The following is a 25,879-nucleotide window of genomic DNA, read 5'->3' on the forward strand; positions in this document are numbered from 1 at the left end:
CCCACCCACCTTGCCGCCAACCCCACCCACCACGCTGACAACCCACCCGGACCTCTCATCTCTATCTGCCTCACTCTCTTTCTTTCCTCGCCCCTCACTTTCACTCTCTGCCTTGCTATCTCTCTTCCTGACCGAGCCACCCACCCCCTCTCTCTCCTCTCCCCTATTCTCTATCTCTGCCTCACTCTCTCCCTCTCCCTGAAACCCCAGCCCCGACCCGCCCTGCCCCGAGCTCCACCCTCCTTGTTCAGATCAAAGACAGAGAAAAAAATAGAGTGAGAGAGAGTGACAAAAAGAGGAAAAACAGAGTGGAGCTGGTGGCCGGAGAAAGGAGAGAGGTGGGTGGGTCACTGAGTTGGGTGGTCAACGCGGGGGAGAAGGAAGGAGGAGGGCTCGGGGCTGGGGTTGAGGTTGGGTTGGGGTTTCGGGGAGAGAGAGAGAGAGAGAGAGAGAGAGAGAGAGAGGAGAGGGGTCAGGGTGGGTCGGCGGCGTGGTAGGTGGGGTCGGCGGCAAGGTGGCTGGGGTCAGAGGGGTGGGTGGCTGGGGTTGGGTAGGTCTCGGAGGGAAGGGTGAGAGGCGGAGGGAGGGGCTGCATTTTTTCTTTATTTTCTTGTTTTTAGTTTTTTTAAATAATTATTTCATTTTTTAAAGTTTATTTTGTTTTTTATAATTTTTTGTCCACGTGGCATTTTTCTAAAGGTGTGCCACGTATGCACTTAACGGCCTCCCCAACGAAATAGTTGACGGAGATACCTGAGTGTGCAAAATCAATAGTTAATGTACCTCTGAGTAACTTTTTTTTATTGAGGTACTCAAGTGAACATGGTTAGTTGAGGTACTTTTGTGTAATTTGCCCATTTTTTTTATCTCATATTAGTCAATGATATATTTAAAGAAATTACATTTTAGTCAATGATTTAGCTCGCTTTAGTCACTAAGTCTAATTTCCTTGATCATATCATGTATTGTGGTGTATTAAAAAATACTAATTTGCCCATTCATTTTTTCATTACTTATGTGCGTAAAATTATGATATCATCCTTAATTTAGTTTAGTATATAGAAATAAAGTATATGGTATATAAATGAAGTTTAGAGTTTAAAAATAGGATTTAGAATTAGGATTTCGTAGCTTATAACTTAGAGTTTATGTCTTAATTTTAGTAATTGTCAAAAATTTTATAGTCTGTAATTTTAAACTCCCTAACCATCTTAAAAGTTTCCCTAAACCCCTATCCATCTAAAAACCTCTCAAAACCCCCTAAAATTTATAATATCTTTTTTACCCTTCTAACGCGCACTGACGAGCACGCTGACGTACGCGCTGACGTCACTGTGACTGAATTTTGAGCGCACGTCACTGTAACTGAATTTTACTGTAATTGAATTTCCACCCATTTAGAAACTCTCTCAAAACCCCTATAACTTATATTTATAAATTAGCATGCTGACCCGCTGACGTCACTATAACTGAATTTTACTGAAACTAAATTTTGCTGAAACTAAATTTTTTGTTGAAACTAAATATTGCTTAAAAACTAAAATTTTTTCAATTACAACTAAAACTGAACCAAAATCTTCAGATCTTCAAATCTTCAAATTGTAACTGAAACTTAACAATAAAACAATTTCAATAGAAATGAAATGAAACAAAACACTATAATTATATACAAAACATAGTTATAAGTGAATCTGAATTTTCACGGAGTAAAACTGTATTTTCACGCACTGAAACTGAATTTTCAGGGAGTGAAACTGAATTTTCACGAACTGAAACTAAATTTTATGATATTAAAGATTCAAGCACCATCATTAAATTTTATGATATTGAAGATTGAAGCACCATCATTTAGATATTCATTGTTAAATTACACATTGTACAAACACAAGCAGAGAAAAAATATGAATTTTCATGATACAAACATACATATATACATGAATATATAATTATATAACCCTTATTTCAACAAAACAAGCAAACAAAACAGGTCTTAATCTTCCAACAAAACATACATATGAACAAAATGAAACTGAATTTTCATTTTCATGATATTTACATACACAAATTGCAATCAAAATTCAAGCGCATTGAACATAAAAAAAGTCTATAAGCGACAGAACTACAGAGCACACAATAACCATATAAAAATGAATAAAATAAGGTTTTAATCGCTACCACTCGCGGCGGAGCAGCCGCAGTGGTCGTGAGGTTTGATTTGGGTTTTCTTGTTTTTTCAACACTTGGACAAATCCAAATACATATAATTGAAGAGCACAACGAGGTGAACAAGATAGGTACCTGACTCGTCGGAAATGGCTGCCGGAAAAGGTAGATCGCCGGCGGAGAAGCCGCGGCCTTTGTGGCTTCGATCTGCCGTCGTGGCTGATCGGATGGAGAATTCGAGCACACCATCGTGCTCAGGATGTCGAGAGGAAGAAGACTTGGGTGGTTTGGAATTCCAACTTCGCCAAAAAAGGCAGATTGCCGGTGAGCACCACTGATCTGGTCGCGGCGATTTGGGCTGTTTGAGCATGAATCGGGGCGAGTGATGGTAGATGGAGGAAGAGGAGAGAGAGATAGAGAGAGACGAAGCTGATGATGGTGGTCTAGTTGGCAACCGTCGCCGGACGACGACGATATCACCGATCAACATGCGCGGGGATAGAGAATGACGAGAGAGAAGAGAGAGATCGGGTTGGGGGAGAAAGAAAACGATTTCCAAAATAGCTGGCCTTGATATTTTTTCAAGGTTATAATTGGAATATTGAAAACAAATGGGGGTTAAAGCTAGCTGGATATAGTTGACCAGGGGGTTTTGGGATAAATTAAATCTTTAATAGGGGTTTTGAATTAATTTAATTAAGGCCGAAAGTTTTGAATTATTCAAGTTCAAAAGTGGGGATTTTTAATAGTTTACTAAAAATTTTATTAACTTATTTATAATTAGCCATAAAAATAAAAAACAAGACAAATAGGAAAGTGATAGTACAAACAAGGTGATACCAACAACCTTAAGTTAAAGGCTCTAGTAATCACCACAACAAAGTCTATGGACCATCATGGACCCCCAAAACATGTCACGACAAACTACTTTTCATACATACAATTAAGAGACTAGGAAAGCAGTATCAGTTGCAAAATCAACAATTCAACACGGTTTACTTGTTTTTTGAAAAGGGTTTTGGGCAGGGGCGGATCTACAGTGGGGTCAATGGGATCACTTGACCCCATGAACTCATAAATGCTGGGGTTGAGAAAAAATCTTGACCTCATGAATAAAGCTTGGGTCTTAGTGGCAGCCATGGCTAGCAGGGGCAAGATTGCAGATTTGCAGGAAGAACATAACAAAGGAAAGGGATGAAAGGCTGAAAACACGTGAGATGCATATGGGTTTTAAAAAAAAATTCTAAATTTGCCAAAACGACGTCGTTTTGGCAAGTTAATTAAACAAGCAAATGAGACTGACCCAACCAGACCCCTGCGCACAATTACACAAACGAAGACCAGACCCCCAACTTGGCAGCTTGCCTGAACTGTTGAAGGCTGCGCGCCTGTCCCCGTCGCCCATTGACCCCTGCTCCCTTGTCGTTGTCGGCGCCTGTCGCCCTTTGCTTCGCTGCTCGCTCAATCGCTCGCAACTCGCAAGCCTCGCATCCGCCCCTGGTGGCTGCTGCCTCTGCTCGCAAGTCGCAAGCTTCGCATCTGCCCCTGCTACTTAATCTTGCCCCCATAACAATAAATTTTTGGATCCGCCACTGGTTTTGGGAACAACATAATCAAGCCTTCGTACCCTCTATCCAATGGCATTGCATGAATTGAAAAGCAAAACCAAGATGTATATGCTGCCAAGCCAACCCTGCTACATATGGTAGTTTTCAGGGCTGTTGTTCATACTTCATATGCCATACAATCAAAAATATCAACTCCATGCTTTATACAAAGAACTAAATTATTAACGAACTGGTGGATACACTAATGATCTCGCGATTCATATATAATTATATGAAATGAGGAAAATTGTACTGTACAAATACATTTTTTCTTTAGTTTTTGATGAATTTTCGTTTTGTCATTACTAGTGTATATATATATTTTTTTTACTATATAGCATTTTGTTTGTATGTTACATCTATTTTGTACCATAATTGAACTGGTGCAACAGAATTCATTGTATCGCCCTCATTATGCTTTTGTACGTGTTTGTTTCGTCCACATAAAATAGCTTTCCTTTTCAATTTTCTTTTGGTTTAGACTTTTAGTTAGGATAGGAGTAATAGGACCTAGGCTACCTAGCCACCTTAGGTGGATGAATTGCTCATCACTCGTACTATGGTCATCAAACCAATAGCTGGCTACAGACTTTTGTTTTGTTTTTTTTTTTGAGTTTGGGAGGTAAAAGACTAAAAGTTTTTGTTAGGAGGATGGGCTTTGATAATCAACACCTTTTAAAGCCCAAAATAATGGGCTTATAATTGATCAAAAACAAAATCATGGGCTTGTACCAAAAAAGTAAAACTCTCTCTTGTGTGCAAAATGGTCACGTGTATGAAGATTTTGGGCTTTCTCTCGTAGAATCTCTCTTTAGGCCACTCATAGTATTTCTCTCTAAACCTTGAACTCTCCCTAGTCCCTCCATGTTGAATTGCTTTTAAGTTTTTAACATAGGAAGATTTTCATTTTTTTTTTTTGCCAGGGAAGATTTCCCTCACATAAATTTGAGCTTTTGACCTGCCACTTCACTGAGCTTCTCTTGTCAATAAATTAGTTTGGTGCACGAAAATTAGTTCAAAACACTTTCGGTTACCAAAAAATTAAGAGATTTCAAGTACAATTTTAGGTTTGTAATATAATATCTATATAGGATTAATCCCAATTATATTTTTGTAATAGCCTAACGAATCAAACGAGAAACTAATCAAAATTCATATTTTTGTAAATAAAATACTCAGAAAATACCTATATAGGCTATATTTAAGTTTATGTATCTTTCTATAAATAAAAATGATTTTCAATCCAATATAAATGTATGGTTTATGAAACAAAAAAACTTTAAAATTATAAGATGTTTTGCTTTGACGAGAGTGGTACACGCGCTATGAAAGAGGGTGGGCCAGGAGTCCTGCCCACCACAACACATGTCCCTCTGTTTCCGCGAAGGTGCACGTGTCAAGGTATCATGGTGAGCTGGTTCCGCAGATTACGTGGCGAAATACTACTGGAGAAAATCAGTTAGCGAAGATCCCATCAGAGCCGTCCGTATGATCCAAGAGAAGCCGACATATTACCTCTGTCTGACCGTTAAGAGAGAGAAGAACAGAGTCTTACAGAGAGAGAAAGAAAAAGAGAGAGGGAGAGACTAGAGATAGAGAGAGAGTCAGCTGCTGTACAGGTATTGTCTATTTTCCTCTTCAATTTTTCACCTTTTTATTTATACCATTTATTACTTTTTTTTTCTTTTTAGTTTAGCTAATTACAGCTTTATATTACTGTTGCTCGGAATTCATTTCTTCTTGGTTCGTTTTCTTCTTACTTCATTTCTTCAAAGTGTGTGAATTTGGTAGTTCAACAGTATATAACTGTCATTGGAGCTTGTTGTTTTTAGGGTTTTAAGTTCATGGTTAGGTTTTGATTATTATGCCTTTGAGGAATGCTTATATGATTTGTGCGTAGATTTTTCTCAATGGGTTTTTAGAACCTTGTTAATGTTTGGGTACGGGTCACTTGGTTGGTTGACTTTAAATCTTGAACGTTTACTTGAAAATTTGGACTTTTGAAATATGGTTTTTGGATTTTGTGTCTTTTTATGAAATAAGGATGTTGTTTTTGGTCGTTTCTCTTCTTTTTTTCTTTATTTAAAGTATGGTTTTGAAAGTGTTTTTTTTTTGCCCGTAGAAAAAAGCAAAAGAACAATTTTTGCATTTGTAGTATATTTTCAATTAGATGTTTGAATTTTAAAATATATCAATATTCTGTATTTTTAAATTTTAAGTAAATGTTGATGAAATAGTTGGTAGTAAATTTTGAGGTCAAAGGCCTTTTTGGATGGAATTACATTCTGTATATGATTCTGATATATGATGCCTGGACACCCTAGTCATATCCTGTTTCACAAAACGCATGAACATGTGAAACACAATACTTGGCTTTGTAATGGTGATTACAGCACTGGGGCACCAAAGGTGTTGTGGTGGCTGGAACTTGGCTTGAAATCTTTCAGAGGGGAAATTGTTGGTGGTGGCTGGAACAGGGCATGAAATCTTTCAGTTACTTTGACTTTAGAGGGGCAATTGACCTACTCACTTAGCTACCAGAATTTGTTTTTGATATTGATAGATTTAATCAATCATTATTAGATGAGTTCAGAATGAGGAGGTATGCAAATTGATAATTTATAACTTTAAAGATTAATATATTATTATATATATTATATATACACACACGTGGATTTTCGATTGCGGGACGTAGTGAATGCCATGCACGGTTTGCAACTGTTGATCGTGTTGGCTGCATGGTGAAGTTAACATGATCCATGGCATTAAAGGGTGTTGCACATTGCTGTCATGCAGGAGAAAGAGACTATATAGATGTATATAAAAACTCATCTTAATTTGGAAGTCCAATTTTAGATGTATTTCTCTAATATTGTGCTTTGGATGGATGACTCAGCAGCTGATATTATTATTTATTATTATTTCCTTGCTAAAAAAATCAGCAGCTGATAACCATATTCTTTTACTTGGTTACTGCATGCTTGTTTGGGAAAGATAACTGTGGCTATTAATTGATTCATGCCCTAATTTCCTTGGTCAAATCTTTCTTTTTCTACTTGGTGATTATTGTATGTAGATTATTGATATCCAAGTTACTTTGCTTGTATGTGGATGAGTCTAAATTTTTTCCCTCCCTAAAACAGATATGTTAGCAGCAGTTTGATACACTTCCGGGAAGACTTTAAAATACTTGGAGTTTAGATGCCCATCATCATTGTATGAATATTTTATTAGATACCAGACACAGATACGTGGATCTCACTACCTAACTGTATGTTGCTTAAAAATTGTACTTCATGGCGCCTATTGTTTTAGTTTCCTTAAATTGGTATCTTTAACATTGTTTACTTCTTATCTTGATTGTTTCTCTGACAGAGTCAAGGTTGTGGCACGCATTACACTTACAGATCAAATGCCATCTTTAAAAATGAAGGCTCAATCAAGCACGGGATGTTTAAGAGAAAAAAACGGTCTTCGTGTATGTCAAAAGTCATGTGTGATTTCCAAGAAAGCATGTTCTGATGTCAGGAAATCAGAACATACAGCAGATTCTGACACTTGTAAAAAATGTCAAGAGGGTAAGCAACTGAACATATAAAAGCTGATGTTTGATCTCTCAGATAGTAACATAGTAAACGCTGTGTAGTGTATCTTTGTATGGAAGTGATCAAGCTTTCTCATACTGCGTATCCAGATTTCAATAGTCCATGCAAGTCTTCTATGCGTAATATGGTAAAATATGACACTGGATTGTACTGCTTAGGAAGTCGGGAAATAGTTCACAACCAGTATCATTTCAAAGTTTTATTTCTTAAACATGGATGCTTCTGTTTCACATCATCAACATGTATAGAGAAGAACTAAATGATGAGGTCTCTTTGTAATTTTGGGTGGTTGAATGAAAGTTCTACTTTTAAGTTTGTATAATTTCACAAAGAATAAGGTTTTGGAAGGACAAATATCAGAATGGAAAAAAAAGTAAAAAAAAAAAAAAGTCTTATAATTGCAACATATTGGTTGCAATTGATTGCATGGTTATTAGGATTTATTTTGTGTTGAGTTTCATGATACGCAACCAAAAAGGAATTTGTACAAACCGTAATTAATTTTTCCATGCATTTTGAGCTCTCTGGTTTTCTAGTTTAGTAATTGGAGACATTTTATGTAAAATGCTTGTATTCAAATGCTTCCTATGATTCTACATTGAGCATGCAATGCAAGTTTTAATCAAGGACATTGATTCTGCCCATGCACAATGAGCCGCATTTAAAATTTCATGTGTAATTCTTATTTTTAGAGCTTCTTATTATTCTCATAGTTTCTTCGAGCACACAAGTTTCTACTAAGGAAATTGGAAGTGATGAAGCAATTGACCATCGTGAATTTCTTGATGAAGAAAATTGTCAAAGTCTGGAGCAGTCATGCGATTCTGCAACCAAAAGAGTGGTATGTGTATAATTTCCAAATTACTGTGTTGTAGATATCATCATACTTCTTTCTTAAAATTAGTAGTTTTTTCATTTTGCCATTTTGAGACGTCTTAATAGAGTTACAATTTATGCTTGTCACACATTTATTGTTTTGCCCTTGTGTACAAGAAAATTTGCTTTATTTGTTGAGTCATTAAAAGCATTGACATGCAGTCAATGCCTGTAAAGCATTTTAAGTGCATGTCCATTCAATTGTGATTCTTATAATTATCTTTAATTCCTAGGAAAAAAAACTATTGTCTTGATATAGTTAAAATGTGGGTTGTTCTGCAATTTTTCTCTCCGACTTTTGGGTTCTGAAAATTATATCATGAAATTCATACAGAGAGAGTAACTCATAAATGAAAATTCATTATTCTCCTCTATGTCCTCTTGCTCAAAGTTTTCTTGAATTCCACTGTATGGGTACTTAGAACCTCTTATATGCTTGTATTCCAACGTTAGTTCATAAATTTGCAGGAATCCTTTCACACCTGCCCATCAAACATAGAGACAATTTTCTCTCCTGCTTTAGAGCCCATTGAAGTTCATAGCGAACCAAATAGTGAACCAAATGCTGACAATGATGCAGGTATGCCTCAAATTCAGTTGATCAATCACTTAGAGATCAATCTGATATAGTTTTTATTCTCCACTGGTGGGAAAGTTACTGTAATTGAACCATGTTTATTTCTGGCAGTAAACGGGTTAAAAAATGTCAAATCAACCATGTCATGTAATGTAATGTCACATGTTACAATAATAGATATATCTAGTATGCTAATCTGATCCTGACTTTACAGGGTTAGGAGCTGGTGACAGTGATGATAACAGAAGTTCATGTGGAAATCAAACTTGTGATGTATCAGATTTCTACATTTCTGACATGATTGTTTCGAGCTTACCCTTCAACGGGAATGCATTTGATGATGATATTAGTGAAGCCAATTGCTTTTCTGACTACAAATGTGCTGAACCAAATATGTTGTTTGATGTGTCTGAGCAATGCATGGTGTTGCCTTTCCTAGAGGACACTATCAGAAGCAGTAATATGATTACTAATGATGAAAAATCATGTGAAGAAGCCATTATGGATACAGATCCTGCTGGCTTGTATTTAGAACTTGGTCAAATGAGACCCTGCAACCAGGAAACTGTTGTTAACTCTTCGGACTCAGAACAGGCAGAGTGCTTTGATCCACAGCTGTTTATAAAAAATTTACCAGAATTATCAGATGTGGTATCGAATTTTCAACCCAATATTTTGCCTGAGGAAGCTCCAAATGGAAAGTCAGTAACTCTGGTACTTGATTTGGATGGTAAGTAATGTTGTACAGATGCACCACAGATACCATCTGGGATTCTCTCTAGCCCACAAATTGCTAATTTTCTACGATTATACTTACATGTTAACACATTCATGTGTGTGTGCACGTGCCCAAGTGTGTGCGGGTGCGCATTAATACATTCATATGTGCATGCATAAATACATGTTGAATACATCTCACATCATTCAAGCTTAGAATATAATGCACCAAGCCGTTAAGAATGTTGTTAGTGTTTTCCTTTTCTTCTCTCTATTTGGGTTAATCTTGTCTGTAGGAGAGGGCTCTTTTAAGAAAATATTTAATCAATCATAAATACTACTTACAAATGAGCTATGATGAGAAGTATATAGATATGGACCGCCATACGAATTATGTCCTTGATGCGGTTAGATCAACTAGGGTTCCACAAACCCAATCTTCTACTTAGATATTATTCAGCTTAATCTTACTGTAATTTCTTTCCAGGGTTTCATTTGAGAAATTTATGTTCAAGTGTATGTTACTGATATATGGGTGATGATGCTATTGTATATACAGAAACACTGGTTCATTCTACATTGGAACACCGTGATGATGCAGACTTCACATTTACTGTCTTTTTCAACATGAAAGAGCACACTGTATATGTGAAACAGAGGCCTTACCTCCACACATTCTTGGAGAGAGTTGCAGAATTGTTTGAAGTAGTCATTTTTACTGCCAGCCAAAGCATATATGCAGAGCAACTTCTTGATATATTGGATCCATATGGGAAGTTTATATCTCGCCGAGTTTATCGTGAATCATGCATTTTCTCAGATGGCAGTTACACTAAAGATTTGACAGTTTTAGGTGTTGATCTTGCAAAAGTTGCCATAATTGATAATACTCCGCAGGTATATCCCCCAGTCATTTGTGTTAATGGCTTGGCCCTTGGCTAGCTCTCTCCTTATTTCTTTCTTTATTTTCTTTAAAATCTTCTTCTCAATTTCCATCTGTGTTATTTCTTGTGTTTTCACATTATGGGAGGTCCTATTGCTTGAGAGCTGGCACTTTGTTTCAGACTCTCAATGTTTTTTTTTTTTTGGCCTAAGTGGACTTTAGGAGTTATGACTGGACAGTATTTGGAGCTTGGCAGTTGTAGGGGGTAATAAAGGAAAATTGGTCTTACAAAAAGCATAAGTAGGCAAGAAAATCATATATAACTTATCTTCGTAGGTTTTAGGTTCCAAAATGGCAAAGGTGGCCAATTGGGTGTGCTAGCCTAGCCCTTGACTTAGCCAAGAGGACAGAGATAAAGAAACAAAGAAAGTGATAATTAGCCTACTATTCTTATACCCGCAAAGGAGGATAGATAAAGAGAGTGAAAGGTAGAGAGAAAGGTGAAAAGAACTGAGCCTGGTTGTTACTGGATAAACTGACTGTTTTACCCTTATTTTCTTTTGATCATTTCAGGTTTTCCGCTTGCAAGTTAATAATGGAATTCCTATAAAGAGTTGGTTTGATGATCCCTCCGACAGTGCACTGATTTCATTACTTCCCTTCTTAGAGACCCTGGTCAATGCTGATGATGTCCGTCCTCTAATTGCCAAGAGATTCGGTAACAAGGAATAAGAGTCCCTTGTCTTAATCATTTGCTTGAATATAGCAGCTCCTTGTCTATCTCATCTATTTTTAGAAAAGATTGGCCTTTAATATAGATGCTCCCCTTTCTTCTCTTTTCAGCTCATGAGATAATTAGCTATACAATAAACTCTTACTTTACTTATTGTCAGTCGGCTCTTGGTTCTTGTTCCCTTATTTTCATCCTTTCAGCTTACAACACTGTGGAATGGTTTGTCTAATTTTTGTTCAAAGGTAATTGTAGAGAATGTCTTATTTATCCTCATTGTACAGTTTAAGTTGCTTTTATATCAGGGTTAATACATGAGAATTAACTATAAATTATTGGCCTCCAATCTAGAATTCTAGATCTTCAGCTTTATTTCGATTGATCTCATGAGATAATTATCTATACAATAAAATATTTGTTTCCCTTACTGTTCAGTCAGCTCTTGGTTCTTGTTTCCTTATTTTCTTCCTTTCAGTTGAGAACACTCTGGAGTGGTTTGTCTAATTTTTGTTCGAAGGTAATTGTAAGATTGTCTATTTTATTCGTATTCTACAGTTTTAAGTTGCTTTCTATATCAGAGAGTGTACATGAAAAACCATTAAGTTGTGAAATATTTTCTTGAAGACGTTGCTTTTAACTGAGTTTGGCCTTATTACACCCACCTTTTGACATGTTGTCGTTTATTAAATAATATTCACAATACAAGTATGCTTGCACTTGGAGCTGAAACTTTGGACCTGATCTATTCATTGCTTCACTCTCACTATTTTGTTGGTAGAATTTTATTGGTAATTACAAGCTTCTGTTGCGTAGGGAAAAAAAATTAATAGCTTATGTCCACAAATGGAATTGGAAGCCTGTGCCGTAAGGTTATTATATATACTACTGTTTCCTTGAGAGATTTATGACATGCATAGTGGATACACAAGGAGGAGCCTTGAATAATTAATGTAAATAGTTAGTTACTCTAGGAACTAAAAGTGAAGGGGCTTATAAAAGAAAATCTATTAAAAGCTGAACTAAGTTTAAAGTACAATTATTAATTCCATTTTAACTATCTTTCTGACAATTGCATGGATGCCTATCAGTAAGGAATCTTCAAAAAGTTGAATCTTAAGTCTTGACTACTTAAATTTTTTCCCTTAAGGTTGAATAAACGATAGCCATGGAAGTGATAATTACTGTATATCCAAAAAAATGGTTACCAAGGAAAAGCCAAATGGAAATTCTATAATATTTTGCATTGAATTCTTTCTGACCGTACAAGCAAATCTTACTTTCAATGCTATCATGTCTCAAATTATGCTAAATGAAGTTCAGAACTTGTCTGTAGTTCTATGAAGTTTTCCCCTGGATAAGAAACAAGAAACAGGAAAGAACAGAAAGAGAAGGACAAGCTACTTGTGCATCCTCTGTCTACTTGTGTGAGATCGCACCATGGCATCTTATTTCCACAGGATTTCTTCCTCCACTCTTTCTGGCTTACTTGTGTTCTAGAGATTAGTTTTTATGTCATTTGACTACACTTCAGTTTCAGATTGGGTTTTATCACTTGTATTTTGATCAGGGTATTCAAAGCCTGTATGTTTATTGGATTATATATTATGAATCAAGATTGCTCTTATAATTATGGTAGACTCTCTCCTAATTATGCATACTATTTCAGAACATAAAACAAACAAATTGATTACATAGGATGTAAGTGAGTTCAGGTTGAGAAAAACTAGAGGGTATGTGTCTGAGATGTACAATATGAAGAGGTTTAGTTTATGCTCTTCATTTAGGAGCTTTACTGGCTGACCTCTAACTTACAAGTGAAAATTTCATGAGGATGCTTGTGTCCATTCATGATGACCAGATACTTCCAAAGATATTGCATTAGAGTGTGGAAGGTTGTTTTTTCTGCATACAAGATTATGCATGTCACTGTTGAATCAAGAGATGTATGAATGGGAGTGGCCTCCTGATTAGATTGCCTCCTTTGAAAGGGTTGTGCAGACTGTGGGATACAAAATTGGGTTTGAATTATTAGGAGCAAAGATTAGTTTGGGTTGTTAAAATTAGATATCATTGCTTGCCATGTTCTGCCAATTCAAGTCTTCATGCTTTTACAAATTTGCATGCCTTGTCTGCAGGTCATGCGGAGAACACTAATGCATTTTCTGCTAATGTGAAAATAGTAGGTATGGAAATTTTTTTTATTATTTTATCAAGTAGGAATGTCGAGTTTTGTTGCTACTTATTCCTTGAGAAGTCTGTAGAGATGTGTATATTTACAAAAGCATAGATTTTCCTGACTGTATCTTGGATTTCTGAGGTGATGTTTGAAGCGAGGTGGTCGTGTAATTCCATTTTAGATAATCATATTCTTACCGCTCTTTTGTTTTCTTTTCTGTCCTTTGGTGCCTTGGTCATTAGCTTGTTTCATGCTTGCCAATGGATACGACTATTTGAAATAAATGAAAGGGTAGGCATTCTCTTTTGCTATTTAGTAGAGGCTATGGCAATAATTTGATAATTTTTGATATACATGTTTTGTGGGCTTCTGCTGTTATTGCCTTTATATGTCCTATAGTGGCTTTGGCCCCTAAACTGTAAGTTCTGAATTTTGCATTTACAATCCGATCTACTGAAGAAGAGAACTTGTCACCTTCAACATGTTCTCTCTGCAAGTTCATTTGTGATCTGCGCAAAATTGAGGTTTTCTAAATTTAATGAAACGGCAATTTCCTAACGTAAACCAGGAGTGGCTAACATCGAAAGTTACCTCTCTTTCCGACCCATTACTATTTCCTTTGCTCTATGAATAGACATGAATAACGAAGCTAGAAATGCCATTGCTTTACAGCTGCTAATTAACAAATTCACGTGCAAGTACCAGCTCCAGCTGCATCGTGTAATCATCTTAAATATTGGTCTCAATCCCCAGTCAAGAATTTCAAACTAGCATGAACAAAGCAATCGTATCATTTTACGGACCACAGTCTTTTCTGGCTAAGCAAACCTCATTACTGCCTGGTTAAATACCTTAAACGTAAACTTAACCCACCAGCAAGCATCAACTCTACATTTCACAATTATGACCATATCAGAGACTAAGATGTCACGAAAAAAATTTCTTAGATGTAAGATCGCAACCATATCAAAAAGATGTTATATTACATGTTACGAGCATATAAATTAAGCACAATGGTAATTTTGTACTCGAATAAAGTCCAAGTAAAGATTCCAATTCTCCTTCCTAGAATGGGGGTTGGCCTGCTGAGAATCAGTGTGTACTTGCAGCACTACTGCGTTGCCTCAGCCATGTATGGGATAAACGAGGGCATCTGCCTTCACTTCTGCAGAGACTCTTCTGGGGTATGAGGAGATACGGAGGATACAACTGGTCCATACCCATCAGAATTATTTGGTAGTGTAACTGCTTGATCCTACATATACCCAGAAACAAAAGAAAACAAAAATTTATGCTTGATTAAGTGTGCAGATGATGATTTCTCTTATTAGTTGGACAATAAAATTTGTGTACCATTAATTTTTGCATACATCAATCATAACTTGGGATAAATCTGGCTTCAAAGCAAATCGGGGTTGAAGCAATGGGTGAAGAATTTTTGATAATTTTCATAAATCAGCTTGGAAACATTGTAGTCTAGACAATGAGACTGTTGACAGTCGACTTTTAAGCATGAACAAATGATATCCCAACATACCGATCTTTGGAACAAATATTTTGAGGGGAAAAAGAATCCTCAAACACATTTTCACAATTTTCTGTTTCTCATAACTAGTACTAGAACACAACTGTCTTAGCATAAGGCCAAACAGAACCTTCAGTGGGGAAGGGGAGAGAGAAATTAAGATGACCCAATGACTACCTTGTCTGTGGCGGTTTCAAATTGTGATGACTCTTAAACTCTTGTTTTTCCCTTTTATGGTTGCATTGATTTAAAATTGGGAAGAGGAGAGAAAAATAGATAACCCAAAATCTATTATTCTTTTATTCTTTATCTGGTTATTTGAAATTGTTAACTTATTTCGATAGCCAGAAACAAATAAAACTAAAACAGTACATTGATGCATGGTGTAATAATTACATACTCATTTAATTTTAACATGCATCTGGCCAACCCTTAGGCCTCCTGACTGGTTCAATTTGGAGTTATTGCCCTTTAGTTTAGACATGTATTTCCTAGTTTACTTGACAATGCAGTAACATAATTATTCATTGTAATCCAAGCTCACTATCATACCTGATGGTAGTAGTTGTCATTCTGAATCCTTGATGGACTAATTGGCTGCTGCTCCTGCATATGTGATTGTTGTTGGAGTGGCTGCTGCTGATGAGGTTGCTGAAGTTGCTGCTGCTGCAACTGCAATTGCTGATTGTATAGCTGTTGGTGTTGCAATTGCTGCTGTTGATAAGGTTGTTGCTGTTGCATCTGAACATAATATTGTTGAAGTTGTTGCTGCTGCTGCTGATGATACTGTTGCAACAAGAGCTGTTGCTGCTGTGGGTTTTGATGCAGCTGTTGTTGCAAAAGGAACTGCTGCTGCTGCTGCTGCTGCTGCTGGTAATAATACTGCCACATCTGATTATATGCTTGGCTATTCTGCCCATTGCCTAAAATTGATGATTGAGGCATTTGTGGAGGAACGGATTGGACAGGAAATTGATGCTGAGATGAAGACACATAATTTGGTTGCTGTACATTTTGCATAGGCCAAGTAGGTGCCATGCTATTAGCATGGGCGGTTGCTGCTCCATACTGATTATGATCCTGGCTGCCTTGCTGAATTTGTGGGATCTGTGAAGACACAAATTGAGGAGGGTGACCTTGACTTCCAGGCATTGGACCACCTGTTTCAGCTTGTTGGTATTTTTGTGTAGAAACATGCTGCGGTTGATGTGATTTTCTTTGTAAAGGCCCCCGAAACCCAAATTTGGAATCTCTACGAACTTTACCCGAACGATTATTTTGATGCCAGTCTACATGAGGTTGGGAAAGCATCTGTGTTGGCATAGGATTAACCAGTTCATTACCAGCTGTTTCTAAGGCCCTAGAATTTCTTGGGCTGTACAAATAAGAGTCTTGATTAGATTTGCAATTGCTCTCTAGCTCCCTTCCATTTGAAGTACAGGTTTCTTGAGAAGCTTCGCACTTGGGAGAAATGGAGGGTGTCAAATCCAGATTTATATTATCCTGAGAGTTTAAAGAAAGACTCTCCAACAACAGTGGCTTTAGGTCTTGTTCAGACTTGTTGACACTCTCATGATGAACATCACTTCTGTTATTGTATTCTTGTGAAGATTCTATGGATTCATTTCCTTCAGCAACTTCACATCCTAATTCTGCAGATGACGCCTTTGGTTCAGGAGTATTTTCTCTACGTTCCTCAGAAACTTCTGGAGATACCTGCTTCACTTTTACTAAATCTATGGATGACAGATTTGCTTCTGGTGTATGATCTCTGGGCTGCTCTCTTGAAACTTCCGGAGATGGTAGTTTCACTGTTTCCTGTATGTTTTCAGGTTGCCTTGATTGAAGCTTGTCAAAGGTAGTCTGTTCAAGTTGACTTCCCAGTGATGGCGATTTCTGGTCTGATATCTGGTCAGTGGGATCCTGGCCAGACTCGATATTATGATTTTCTGGCAATAAAATTTTCTTGTCATTCAATGGAAGCTCAATCAGGGAGTTAGAATCACAATCTCCTGATGGCTGCTGAGGCATGGCAACAAAAGTTTCCTCCCTTCCTCTAGACAATTTCAAAGGTTCTGTAAATGTTGCTTGCTGATCAAATGAAACTGTCCTAATAGAGTATGGGAACAATCGTACATGCTGATTCCACGCCTTTTTTACTTCATGGATGGTTCCACAAAAGTCAGCACACTGTTGCCACCATACATGAGTTAGCACCACAGGAATTACATAGAATAGAGCAAAATAATTATTCAGAGTACATTACATAGACTGCCCAGAGGTTTAGTGAAATTACAGAACTCTCTCTCATATTATAGGAAATTTTACTAACCTCCCTTGTCACAGTAAATTTTAGAAAACTTGTTAAAATAATTTGCACTTTCATCTTGTTTCATAGTTTAAACTTTAAATCCACTTAGATATACAACCCATCCCAACTACATGCCAGCAGTAAAAACTATTTTGAAATTTACCATGAGAAGGGATGTTTAGTTTAATTTTTGAAATTAGAGGGGAGGAACTTGTAGTTTCACAAACCTCAAGGGAGCTTGGTGTAATTTTCTCAATTAGTTAGTATGTGTGACTGACATGTGGAGGCTACAATCCATGTGTCCCTAGATGCACGTTTAAACACCTAACAACTTGTTCATAAAAATAAAACGGTTGAATCTTTCAGCACAGAAAAAATTATTAAAAGATCAAATTATGAATTGACTCTACCAATACATATAAACCCACAGAAAAGCATGCTTTCTATTTTGAGGGAAAGGGTGGACGAAATTTGGGAAGTCCAAGTGTTGCAGCAAGGCACCATGCACCCTGTAATTACTGGAAAAGTAATTGACTTTCATGCTGAATGACAATAAGGTGATTAAACTAAACATATAAAACTATAGAACATGGTTTGTAAATGTAGAGAGGCAAAACCCAACAAGTAACACCTTTTCATCTCAAGCTATTCCTTTCCCCAAAACCAGAGATGACAGCATCTACCATATAAAAGTGTTCAAAGAGAAATTCTGACCTCTAAATATAAGCTTGAAATATCCTCGGCGTCTTTTGCATTCAGACTATCAGATACACCTGACTCTGGAGATAATGCACCGGCCACAATAGAGTCTACCACATTCAAGTGTTGCTTGCCTCCATGCATCATTACGAAATTTATCAACTCCTGTAGACATACTAATCTAGCATCTTCAGCAACTTTACTACTTCTCAATAGCAGTCACAATTCTATCATGATGCTATAATGTGGCAAGGGTTTACCTATGAAGCACAGATACTCCAAAATTTAAGGCATGGAGTATCTAATATGGATTATGGATGCAGCCCCATTACACCTCAATACCTATCGGATACTCTAAATCTACATCTAGTTAACTTTTAGATACAGCATGGATATGGTATGATATGCCATGGGCACATGTCTGATACACATCAGCTGATCAGGATAGGGGAGGGGGTTGTTTTGCAATTTTTTTAAAGAAAAAAAGGTTTGAGGCCAATTTTAAAATATCCTGAAATTGTTTCTGAAAAAAATGGGGTTTGGGGGTAATGTTAAGAGTTAACGGTTAACATGGAAAATAAATAACATAGATATAAATTTCCACAATAGATGTATTCATGATCTGGGAAATGTTCATATTCATAATTAGATGCTAAAAAAGAGAAATACCTCTAGAAGTAACTTGCAATGAGGCAAGCATTTGATGCCATCTATTAAGACATCTCTGGCAGCCTCTGCACTATCAGTCATCTGTAACCAGGAAAGCAAAAAGATGTCAACAACCATATCAAGCATCAGCGCACTCATGTACAACTAATAAATGGAATAATCAACTGAAAAGTCAAATGTTAAGAGATAAAATGCAAGCATACACAGGAATCGAAATCCAAAGATAAGAACTTTGTAAAAAGACCACACAAACATGGATAACTTGTTTGTTTCAACATATTAGCTCTCAAACTTAAGCAAGCACGCCCAAAATCAAAAATCAAATAAACTGTTCCTCTGGAGGAAGAACTTATTTTGTATAAACAGTAAGCTCAGTGAAACACACAAAAACCACTGCCAGATGGCATATTCGTTAAAAATCATATCATTATAGATTAGGCATTGCTAATTACTAAATTAGCCTAAATGACATTTAGTACATACAACCTAAACCTGGAAGGGGGAGAGGGGAGAACCTGAAACTAGAAACAAATGTACATAAAACAATTGCTATAATTGCTACGTCCCCACTGCTGAGAAATTGGATTTTCCCGTGTTCATGTATTACCTACCATGTATGTAAGTCGAGAAAAATGAACATATAAAATAGGAAGAGTTTGCAACTTCTTCTTCTCTGCTGTGATTTCTATTGCTTCTTTGTATATATTGGAAGCTGCTGTCAAATTTCCCTGATAATGTAGGAAAAGCAATATCATGGGTTAGTCCTCATTCTTAATCTAGACAACATGTGCAGGTAATATTTCCTTTAAAGTGATGAAAGAGTGGATTGCATACCATACGTTTTTCCATATTAGCCTTTAATATAACATTCTTCACAAAGTGGGGATCTGGTTCTGTATCACATTGAAGAAAAGCGGCATGGGCACCAAATATATCCCCTATTTTCTCCTTAAACCTGGCATTGAAAAGATGAATCACCGACACTTTCTGCAACGAACATATGAGCAGGGCCATAAACATCTCCAGTCATGTACAAAGCAAACAAGTCAAGGCATCCTATAGAAAGCAGCAATCGAACAAGTTTCAGCATGGCAACAACTTGTCACACAGGTACTAATACTAGATTTAGAGGAGCATTCAGATATAAAAAATTTAAACAGTGCTACTGTAAGTTGTCCTCAACAGGATTCAGGACAAAAGATATGACTCTCAACACAAATCCTAGAATAATGGAATTTTTTTCACAAAAAGAAAAACTATATATCTAATACATATATGTGTATAATCCAAACCATAATGAGTTCCCAGTGTATCCTTACATGGCAGAAAATTAAACCCATGCCTTCAATTGCATAGTAACCAATGTAGGTGAACAATGAAGTCATAACTCCATCAAAAATAGAATTAAAAAAAAATCCTTTTTAACGAATTAAAATCGTTTAACTTTATCTAACTTTTTAACGCCATCAAGAGTGAAGCTACATATGTTGCATAACAATGAAAGAAAAGTAAATATGAAAAATGGACCAAATGTATTAGTTATCATTTATCAATTTTTTGCTGTGAATATTGAAGGGAAATGTTGGTGCCAAAGCTTCTTGATTTACAGGAAATTTTATTGACCAAATTCTGATCGAAACATAGAATAAGCACTTTTAAAATTGGAAGCAGGAGAATAATGATGGTTTCAAGGTAAAATACCTTCAGAAATATCTGGGTTGCTCGGTCAAGAGCATAGTTTGCAATCTCTCTTCCTCCGTTAATTTCCGTGAATTCCACATAACGCATCCAAAACTCAGGGTAATTAGCACATGAAATCAAGCATCTCTCATAAAGTTTAATAGCCTACACTCAATGAACAAAAGGGGGTTCAGATAACAATAAGAGAAAGGCAATAGGCCAAGGCCACATAAGCAGAAGAACAATATAAAGCCATACCCAGTCAAAATCCCCTTGCATCTCAACAAAGTCCAGATAGTGATGCCAATTCTCCAATTGAACCACATCAAGTGGCTTGACATGGAAGTAAGACCTCTTTATATTACTCTCAAAAGTACCAATTTTTTCATCCAGCCAACATGCATCCTCATACAACTGCTTTCCGATATGTATGTATTTTTGCAGTGCTTTAAACCTTGCTAAACCAATTGCTGGATCCAGCAGGTCTTTGACAAGAAGAGAAATTTCATCATCCCTATAAATTGTAGGGATTTTGCTATCAAGCACAGTTTCTGACCGCAAGTCTTCTGTAGAATTATTCTGGTAGTTCATCTCCTCTTCACACAAGGCAGCCAACTTCTTCAAACTGAATAAAACATGGAACCTATGCCTTGTAAGAATAACATCTATGTGGTTCAACTAGAAGAGGGAAAAAGACACGAAATAGTAAAAATGTTATATTTCACAAGCATGATAAAAATCAAGGTGATTAGGAAAAAATTATAACAGAAAAACCACGCATTGTGGTAAACTGTCAACAACCACAAGTGCACACAAAGTTTATGAGGTTCTATTTCAAAGCGTAATGGAGCGCACACACTTCATTGAGAATGATAATTTCAATTTTTTCCTTTTTGTTCACATTTCAAAAACTCTGAAGATCAAAGGAATCAAGGCAATGTATACCTTTCATGGTAACGATGCAGCTTTTTGGTGGGAAATCTAAGAGCTTGGATGTAAATCTGGGCAAGTTCACACCATTGCTGCTGAGAATACTCAAATTCAATGTATTTGTCCCACAGAGTATGGCATAAGTAATCCTTTCCAACAAAGGACATGCCTCTTTTAAATAATCTGTCAGAATTTTAAAGAGAAAAAAAAAAATTGCCTCAAAATATTATATTCAAATGTAAAAAATACTTCTAAAAATAATGTAGTGGTAGGAACTATTATTTCAACAATAACATCATGATTTGAGTTTGACAGCTGAATATTTTTGTGGAAGCTATGGATAAATTAATATTACCTGCGAATATCAGAAGGGTCTTCGAAAACTGACACACTGAAGTTACAGTAGTCGAGCCACAGCGGAACACAATACGTTGCTGATTGCACCGCTCGTTCGAAAACTTCAACAGCCTTGTCAACGGTGCATAGGCGTGTCTTGTGATCAGCATACCTCCTCCAATATCCATGGCACAGTGGAAACTCGGACAAGAATGAGTCGTAAACTGAGCTTATTTTCTCTATGTCGTCCTTCAGAGAAATTTACAAGCAAGCAAAATTTATAAGAATTGAGAAAAAAAAAAAAAAAAAAAAAAAAGGAGCAAACTGAGAGAAAGAAGACGAAAGCAATTTGCTTACAGGATATGTGTTCTCTGTCTCGGAAATGAGTGAAGTCCAGTGATCGAAGTCTAGTGAGCCTCGACGAAAATCATCTGAGGGAAAAAAGCGAGAGTCTTTGAGTGGTGCATTACTTGTTCAGCATTCAGAGAGAGAGAGAAAGACGGCGTCGTTTACCTGGAGACTCTGAATCCATGGGTTGAGCTTCCGAGTCAGAATTGCAACTCATAGCGCTCTTCAGTCTTCAGAGAGAGAGAGAGAGGTGCTGAGGCTCATTACGGAGAAGGAGAACCGATAAAGAGAGAGGGTGTACTATTTGGGCCGCGTAAGAGCTGAGAACTGGCTCTTTTTGGCCCATACCCAATCAGATCTTAATTAGGCCCAGATCTACCTATGAACCAAGTGATTTTCTAGCCCATAGGTGGGCTATTAGGCCGGACCAAATGTGCCTCTAAAGTAGGGGCGGCAATTTATGTTATCGTGTGCTATTTATGTTGTGTCATATATTTGGTTTGTGGTGGACAACTACACAAATCTTAAAAATGTATATTGTAATCGTGTTATCGTGTCGTGTCATATTCGTGTATTCTATAATCATGTTATCATGTTAAAAATTGTCACCCCTACTCTAAAGGGACAAAATTGTCCGGCTGAATTTTCATACATTTGAGATATTTGTTTGGCATAATTTACATTTGAGATATTTAGGCCACCGAACAATGAACATCATTACATCAATGAATATTTTAACAAGAAAAAACAAAAACATCAGTTCATACGAGATATTAAAGAGATATTAGAGTATACATAAAGAAGAAAACAGATATTATAGAGGATGGGTCAAATTCTACTACATTAGTAGTCGGTTGGTAAAATAAAAAGTGATTAATTAGTTGTAAAGAAGGATAACATATCTAAACCCGTTACAGATAAATTTTTTGATATGACTATAACATTATTATATGAAAACAAATTTATACTTATAAAATATAATATTAATAAATATACACATTATAATATATATATAAATTAATAACATTACGTTTGTTATTGTTATGGTCACACAAATAATTTAATCCATATTATATGGTAGATGAAGTTTATATTTTAGATTAATAAACACATCACCGACAGCTACAGAAATATAGCTAATAATGTTTTTTTATAGCTAATATAAATATGCTACTTTAGAGTTACTTGCTCTTTCCGTAAAAAGCAATTTTGAGTAAAGTGAGTCTCTAAGATCCGGTGCGTACGGTAACGTATGAGAAAATGACTCGTGTACTAAATTGCAGTAAACTTAATTATTGAGGGGCATTCCATGGTTTCCAACTCCCGTCTCTCTCTCACTGTCTGACTCACTCTACACTCCACTATTATTATTGTCTCTCCGCTCGAGCCAAAGAGAAAGACGGACAGCAAAACGAAAATGGCGAGTCTCTCACTCTCCTCTGCTTTCTCTCTCTACAATAGCAGCAGCAGAAGAAGAACGGTTTTTTCTCAGCCAAGGCAGCAAGTGCAGGCCAAGAAGCTCTTTGGTCTTGGTTCTCACCCCTGTAGCTCACTCCGTTACAATCCTCTCAGGTAAGTTCGTAATTTCTCATTCAATTGTTCAATGATCGAGCTCTGGATTTTGTAGACCTTGAATGCAAAGCTCTCTCCTTTTGTGTTTTTGGGTTTAGGGTTTCCATTAGTGGAAACGAAGGATTAATGCTGATGCAGAAGAACAAGAGGAGAGGATCGGGTGCGGTATGTTACTCTGGACCTCTCGCTGCCGATAGCCTCCAGTGGATCGTCACCATCTCTTCTGTGTAACTCTCTCTTTCTCTCTACTATTTTTTTTTTCTGAGTTTCCATGAAATTTTTACATTAAAAGTGAGTCAAGTGACTAAATAAAACAATTGAAAGATGGGTAATTGATTTTTTGACATTTTCAGGGTTCTATTGTTTGCAAAAGGCACTGCTGTTCAAAAATCGTTTCTTGCTCCCTTGTTTGCTCTCCAAGCACCGTCTACCGTCATCTCATGGATCAAGTAAGCCTTTCAAAAAGACTCCTTTTTTTTTGTTTTTATTTCTGAAAGTTGCTCTTTTTAGTGTCATATTATGTTGTTCTTGTTACACTACGTGTCGATCTATCTGATACACCTAATAATTTTTCGTCTAGTGGATCACGTTACCCTTTTAAGGTTAAATGCATAACTTGGCTAACTTGTATGAGTTTGGCTTGCAGGGGTGAATATGGTATCTGGACTGCATTCTTAGCACTTCTTGTTCGTCTCTTCTTTTATTTTCCTGGTAGGTTCTCTTTTAATTCCTTGGTTTGAAAGTTAGGGTAACAGGTTGTTTCTAATTTCGGCATGGCTTGTTGACTTTATTGGTTTATTTGGTTCACTAGAAGGCAACAACCTATTCAGTGAATCAGTATAATCTATCTTTTCTTTTATTGGGGCATTATTCTTATAAACATCTCACTAGTAATGGTCTGAATTCCTGCCTACATTTTTCAGAATACTGACCTTTGTGTTTGGTCTGAATTCCTTTGTTGGACCTCATATTTTGAACCATGACCAGATGATAGTTATAGAAGAAATAAGAAATGAAGCAATATGGAAAGAAATATATTGATTGGTTTCTTTGCACTTATCTAAGTCTTGTTCTGTTTTCTAATTTCAGTTTGAAATTCAAGGCGTGGTAATATGGTGGTTCACTTACAATTTCAACTATCCTCTCTCAACTAATATGATGTATGGCCTTATTTTGTTTTTTCAGGTGAACTTGAATTGCCATTGATAGCATTGCTCCTGGTGATTGTGTCTCCTTACCAAGTTCTGAACCAAAGGTAAGCAAATGCATTGTTTGAGATCAACCTTGACCATTATTTTTAATTTTCTCAGTTCTTATATTTAAATATGTTCCACTGGCAGGGGCAGACAAGAAGGTGCTATTATTGCCCTGGTCATTGCAGGATATTTGGCTTTCCAGCATGTCTCACGAACAGGAAGCTTGCAGAACTTATTTGACCGAGGTTCAATTGTTGCCACCATAGCCATCATTGGTATCACTGCTGTGTCATGCTTGCTCCTGTTCTGAGATTATTTTGAGATAATAAAGAGTAAATTATCAATCATATCTAAACTATGGAACTCGTGTGAAGGGGTTGGAAGCCCGAGAACAGTCATAACTTATGAACCTTTCATTCTCATGTAAGATATATGTGTGATTTCTTTAACAGATACAATAAGATAAGTAAAGTTCTCAATGTTTATTCATGTTTTCTCAATATAAGGAAATATTGTCAACTAGTGTAATCTTTCCTCTGAATTTCTACTCTTGAATTATTCATATATACAATATAAAAAGAGATATTTACTGAATGGTAAATATCTACTCTTGAATTATGTGTTCTACTCTGGATTTTCAAGCTTAATTTTCTGAATGGTAAAGAATATCTATAATTAAGAAATTTAAATTTCACTTTAGACCACTAAGATACATTTAATTTAAATCCATCTTTGTGCACTATGCATCTTGTTTTTGTGTATGTTAAGTTGGAATGTGATACAAAAGCCATGCGGGAGGGGATCATAAAATTGGCATGTTACTGACTTGGGCCTCCCAATGGTTGAGCTAGGTCCATTTCATTTGTAATAGTGCCATTCGAATGCACAAAATTGTATAATTTCCTATGATGATTATATAGGAATCTAGAATGAAACTATAATAATATGAATTGAGCAAGATTTGGATTTTTGAAATAAACTGTATTAATATTATATATGTAGCAAATGAAGAAGAGCTTAGGTATCTGTTGTCTTCATCATCCAAGTAAGAACTTGTTATGGTGCATGTGTTATGGTCATATTTTTATGTGTTGTAGCTCAAGAAGGCATTTTCATTTGTTGAGAAAGGAGAAACATAGATCCCTATATTTGAATAAATCGGTTCTTCTAAATTTATAATGTCCTACTATAGACAAGACATAGGTAATTCCTTCTACCAACTACTCTACATCCATTGTTTCTAATTAGGACAATAATTTTCATAACTATACCTATTATT

General features: G+C 36.4%; 3 protein-coding genes across 5 annotated transcripts; 2 read left to right on the plus strand and 1 right to left on the minus strand.

Annotated features, from left to right (window-relative positions):
* Positions 1–5,310: 5,310 nt before the first annotated feature.
* Positions 5,311–11,592, plus strand: SSP4 (SCP1-like small phosphatase 4). 3 transcript variants are annotated; one of them, XM_086254926.1, is made up of 8 exons: positions 5,311–5,389; positions 6,914–7,041; positions 7,146–7,348; positions 8,089–8,216; positions 8,720–8,831; positions 9,043–9,558; positions 10,105–10,442; positions 11,002–11,592. In XM_086254926.1, exons 3-8 carry the CDS (start codon positions 7,183–7,185, stop codon positions 11,158–11,160), a joined length of 1,419 nt encoding a protein of 472 aa, XP_086111052.1. In that variant the 5' UTR covers positions 5,311–5,389; positions 6,914–7,041; positions 7,146–7,182; the 3' UTR covers positions 11,161–11,592. The 3 variants fall into 3 exon arrangements, with proteins under 3 accessions (XP_086111052.1, XP_086111069.1, XP_086111060.1); XM_086254943.1 differs by having other exon boundaries at positions 8,167–8,216; XM_086254934.1 differs by lacking the exon at positions 5,311–5,389 and adding an exon at positions 6,565–6,586.
* A 2,669-nt stretch (positions 11,593–14,261) lies between these two features.
* Positions 14,262–22,053, minus strand: PRP39-2 (Tetratricopeptide repeat (TPR)-like superfamily protein). The gene is made up of 12 exons (XM_086252553.1): positions 21,998–22,053; positions 21,842–21,915; positions 21,504–21,733; positions 21,164–21,331; positions 20,477–20,843; positions 20,240–20,383; positions 19,373–19,525; positions 19,150–19,266; positions 18,539–18,619; positions 17,885–18,034; positions 15,412–17,049; positions 14,262–14,589 (listed from the first exon to the last, which is right to left on the minus strand). Exons 1-12 carry the CDS (start codon positions 22,047–22,049, stop codon positions 14,494–14,496), a joined length of 3,270 nt encoding a protein of 1,089 aa, XP_086108679.1. The 5' UTR covers positions 22,050–22,053; the 3' UTR covers positions 14,262–14,493.
* A 1,101-nt stretch (positions 22,054–23,154) lies between these two features.
* On the plus strand, positions 23,155–25,218 carry LOC147297074 (cold-regulated 413 inner membrane protein 1, chloroplastic-like). Its single transcript, XM_086252565.1, has 6 exons — positions 23,155–23,404; positions 23,503–23,631; positions 23,758–23,853; positions 24,051–24,115; positions 24,590–24,659; positions 24,745–25,218. Exons 1-6 carry the CDS (start codon positions 23,250–23,252, stop codon positions 24,908–24,910), a joined length of 681 nt encoding a protein of 226 aa, XP_086108691.1. The 5' UTR covers positions 23,155–23,249; the 3' UTR covers positions 24,911–25,218.
* The last annotated feature ends 661 nt before the right edge of the window (positions 25,219–25,879 follow it).

The sequence above is a fragment of the Dryas octopetala genome, chromosome 1 (assembly GCF_963921425.1).
Source record: "Dryas octopetala chromosome 1, drDryOcto1.1, whole genome shotgun sequence".
Lineage (NCBI taxonomy): Eukaryota > Viridiplantae > Streptophyta > Magnoliopsida > Rosales > Rosaceae > Dryas > Dryas octopetala.

Coding starts and splice junctions, on each gene's coding strand:
- SSP4 (XM_086254926.1), top strand. CDS start 7,183: ATGCCATCTTTAAAAATGAAGGCTCAATCAAGCACGGGATGTTTAAGA. Junction 8,832..9,042: donor AAATGCTGACAATGATGCAG/GTATGCCTCAAA, acceptor CTGACTTTACAG/GGTTAGGAGCTGGTGACAGT. Junction 10,443..11,001: donor TAATTGATAATACTCCGCAG/GTATATCCCCCA, acceptor TGATCATTTCAG/GTTTTCCGCTTGCAAGTTAA.
- PRP39-2 (XM_086252553.1), bottom strand. CDS start 22,049: ATGAGTTGCAATTCTGACTCGGAAGCTCAACCCATGGATTCAGAGTCT. Junction 17,050..17,884: donor TTTCAAGCTTATATTTAGAG/GTCAGAATTTCT, acceptor TGGTGGCAACAG/TGTGCTGACTTTTGTGGAAC. Junction 14,590..15,411: donor ATGACAACTACTACCATCAG/GTATGATAGTGA, acceptor GGGTATATGTAG/GATCAAGCAGTTACACTACC.
- LOC147297074 (XM_086252565.1), top strand. CDS start 23,250: ATGGCGAGTCTCTCACTCTCCTCTGCTTTCTCTCTCTACAATAGCAGC. Junction 23,854..24,050: donor ACCGTCATCTCATGGATCAA/GTAAGCCTTTCA, acceptor TTTGGCTTGCAG/GGGTGAATATGGTATCTGGA. Junction 24,660..24,744: donor TACCAAGTTCTGAACCAAAG/GTAAGCAAATGC, acceptor TTCCACTGGCAG/GGGCAGACAAGAAGGTGCTA.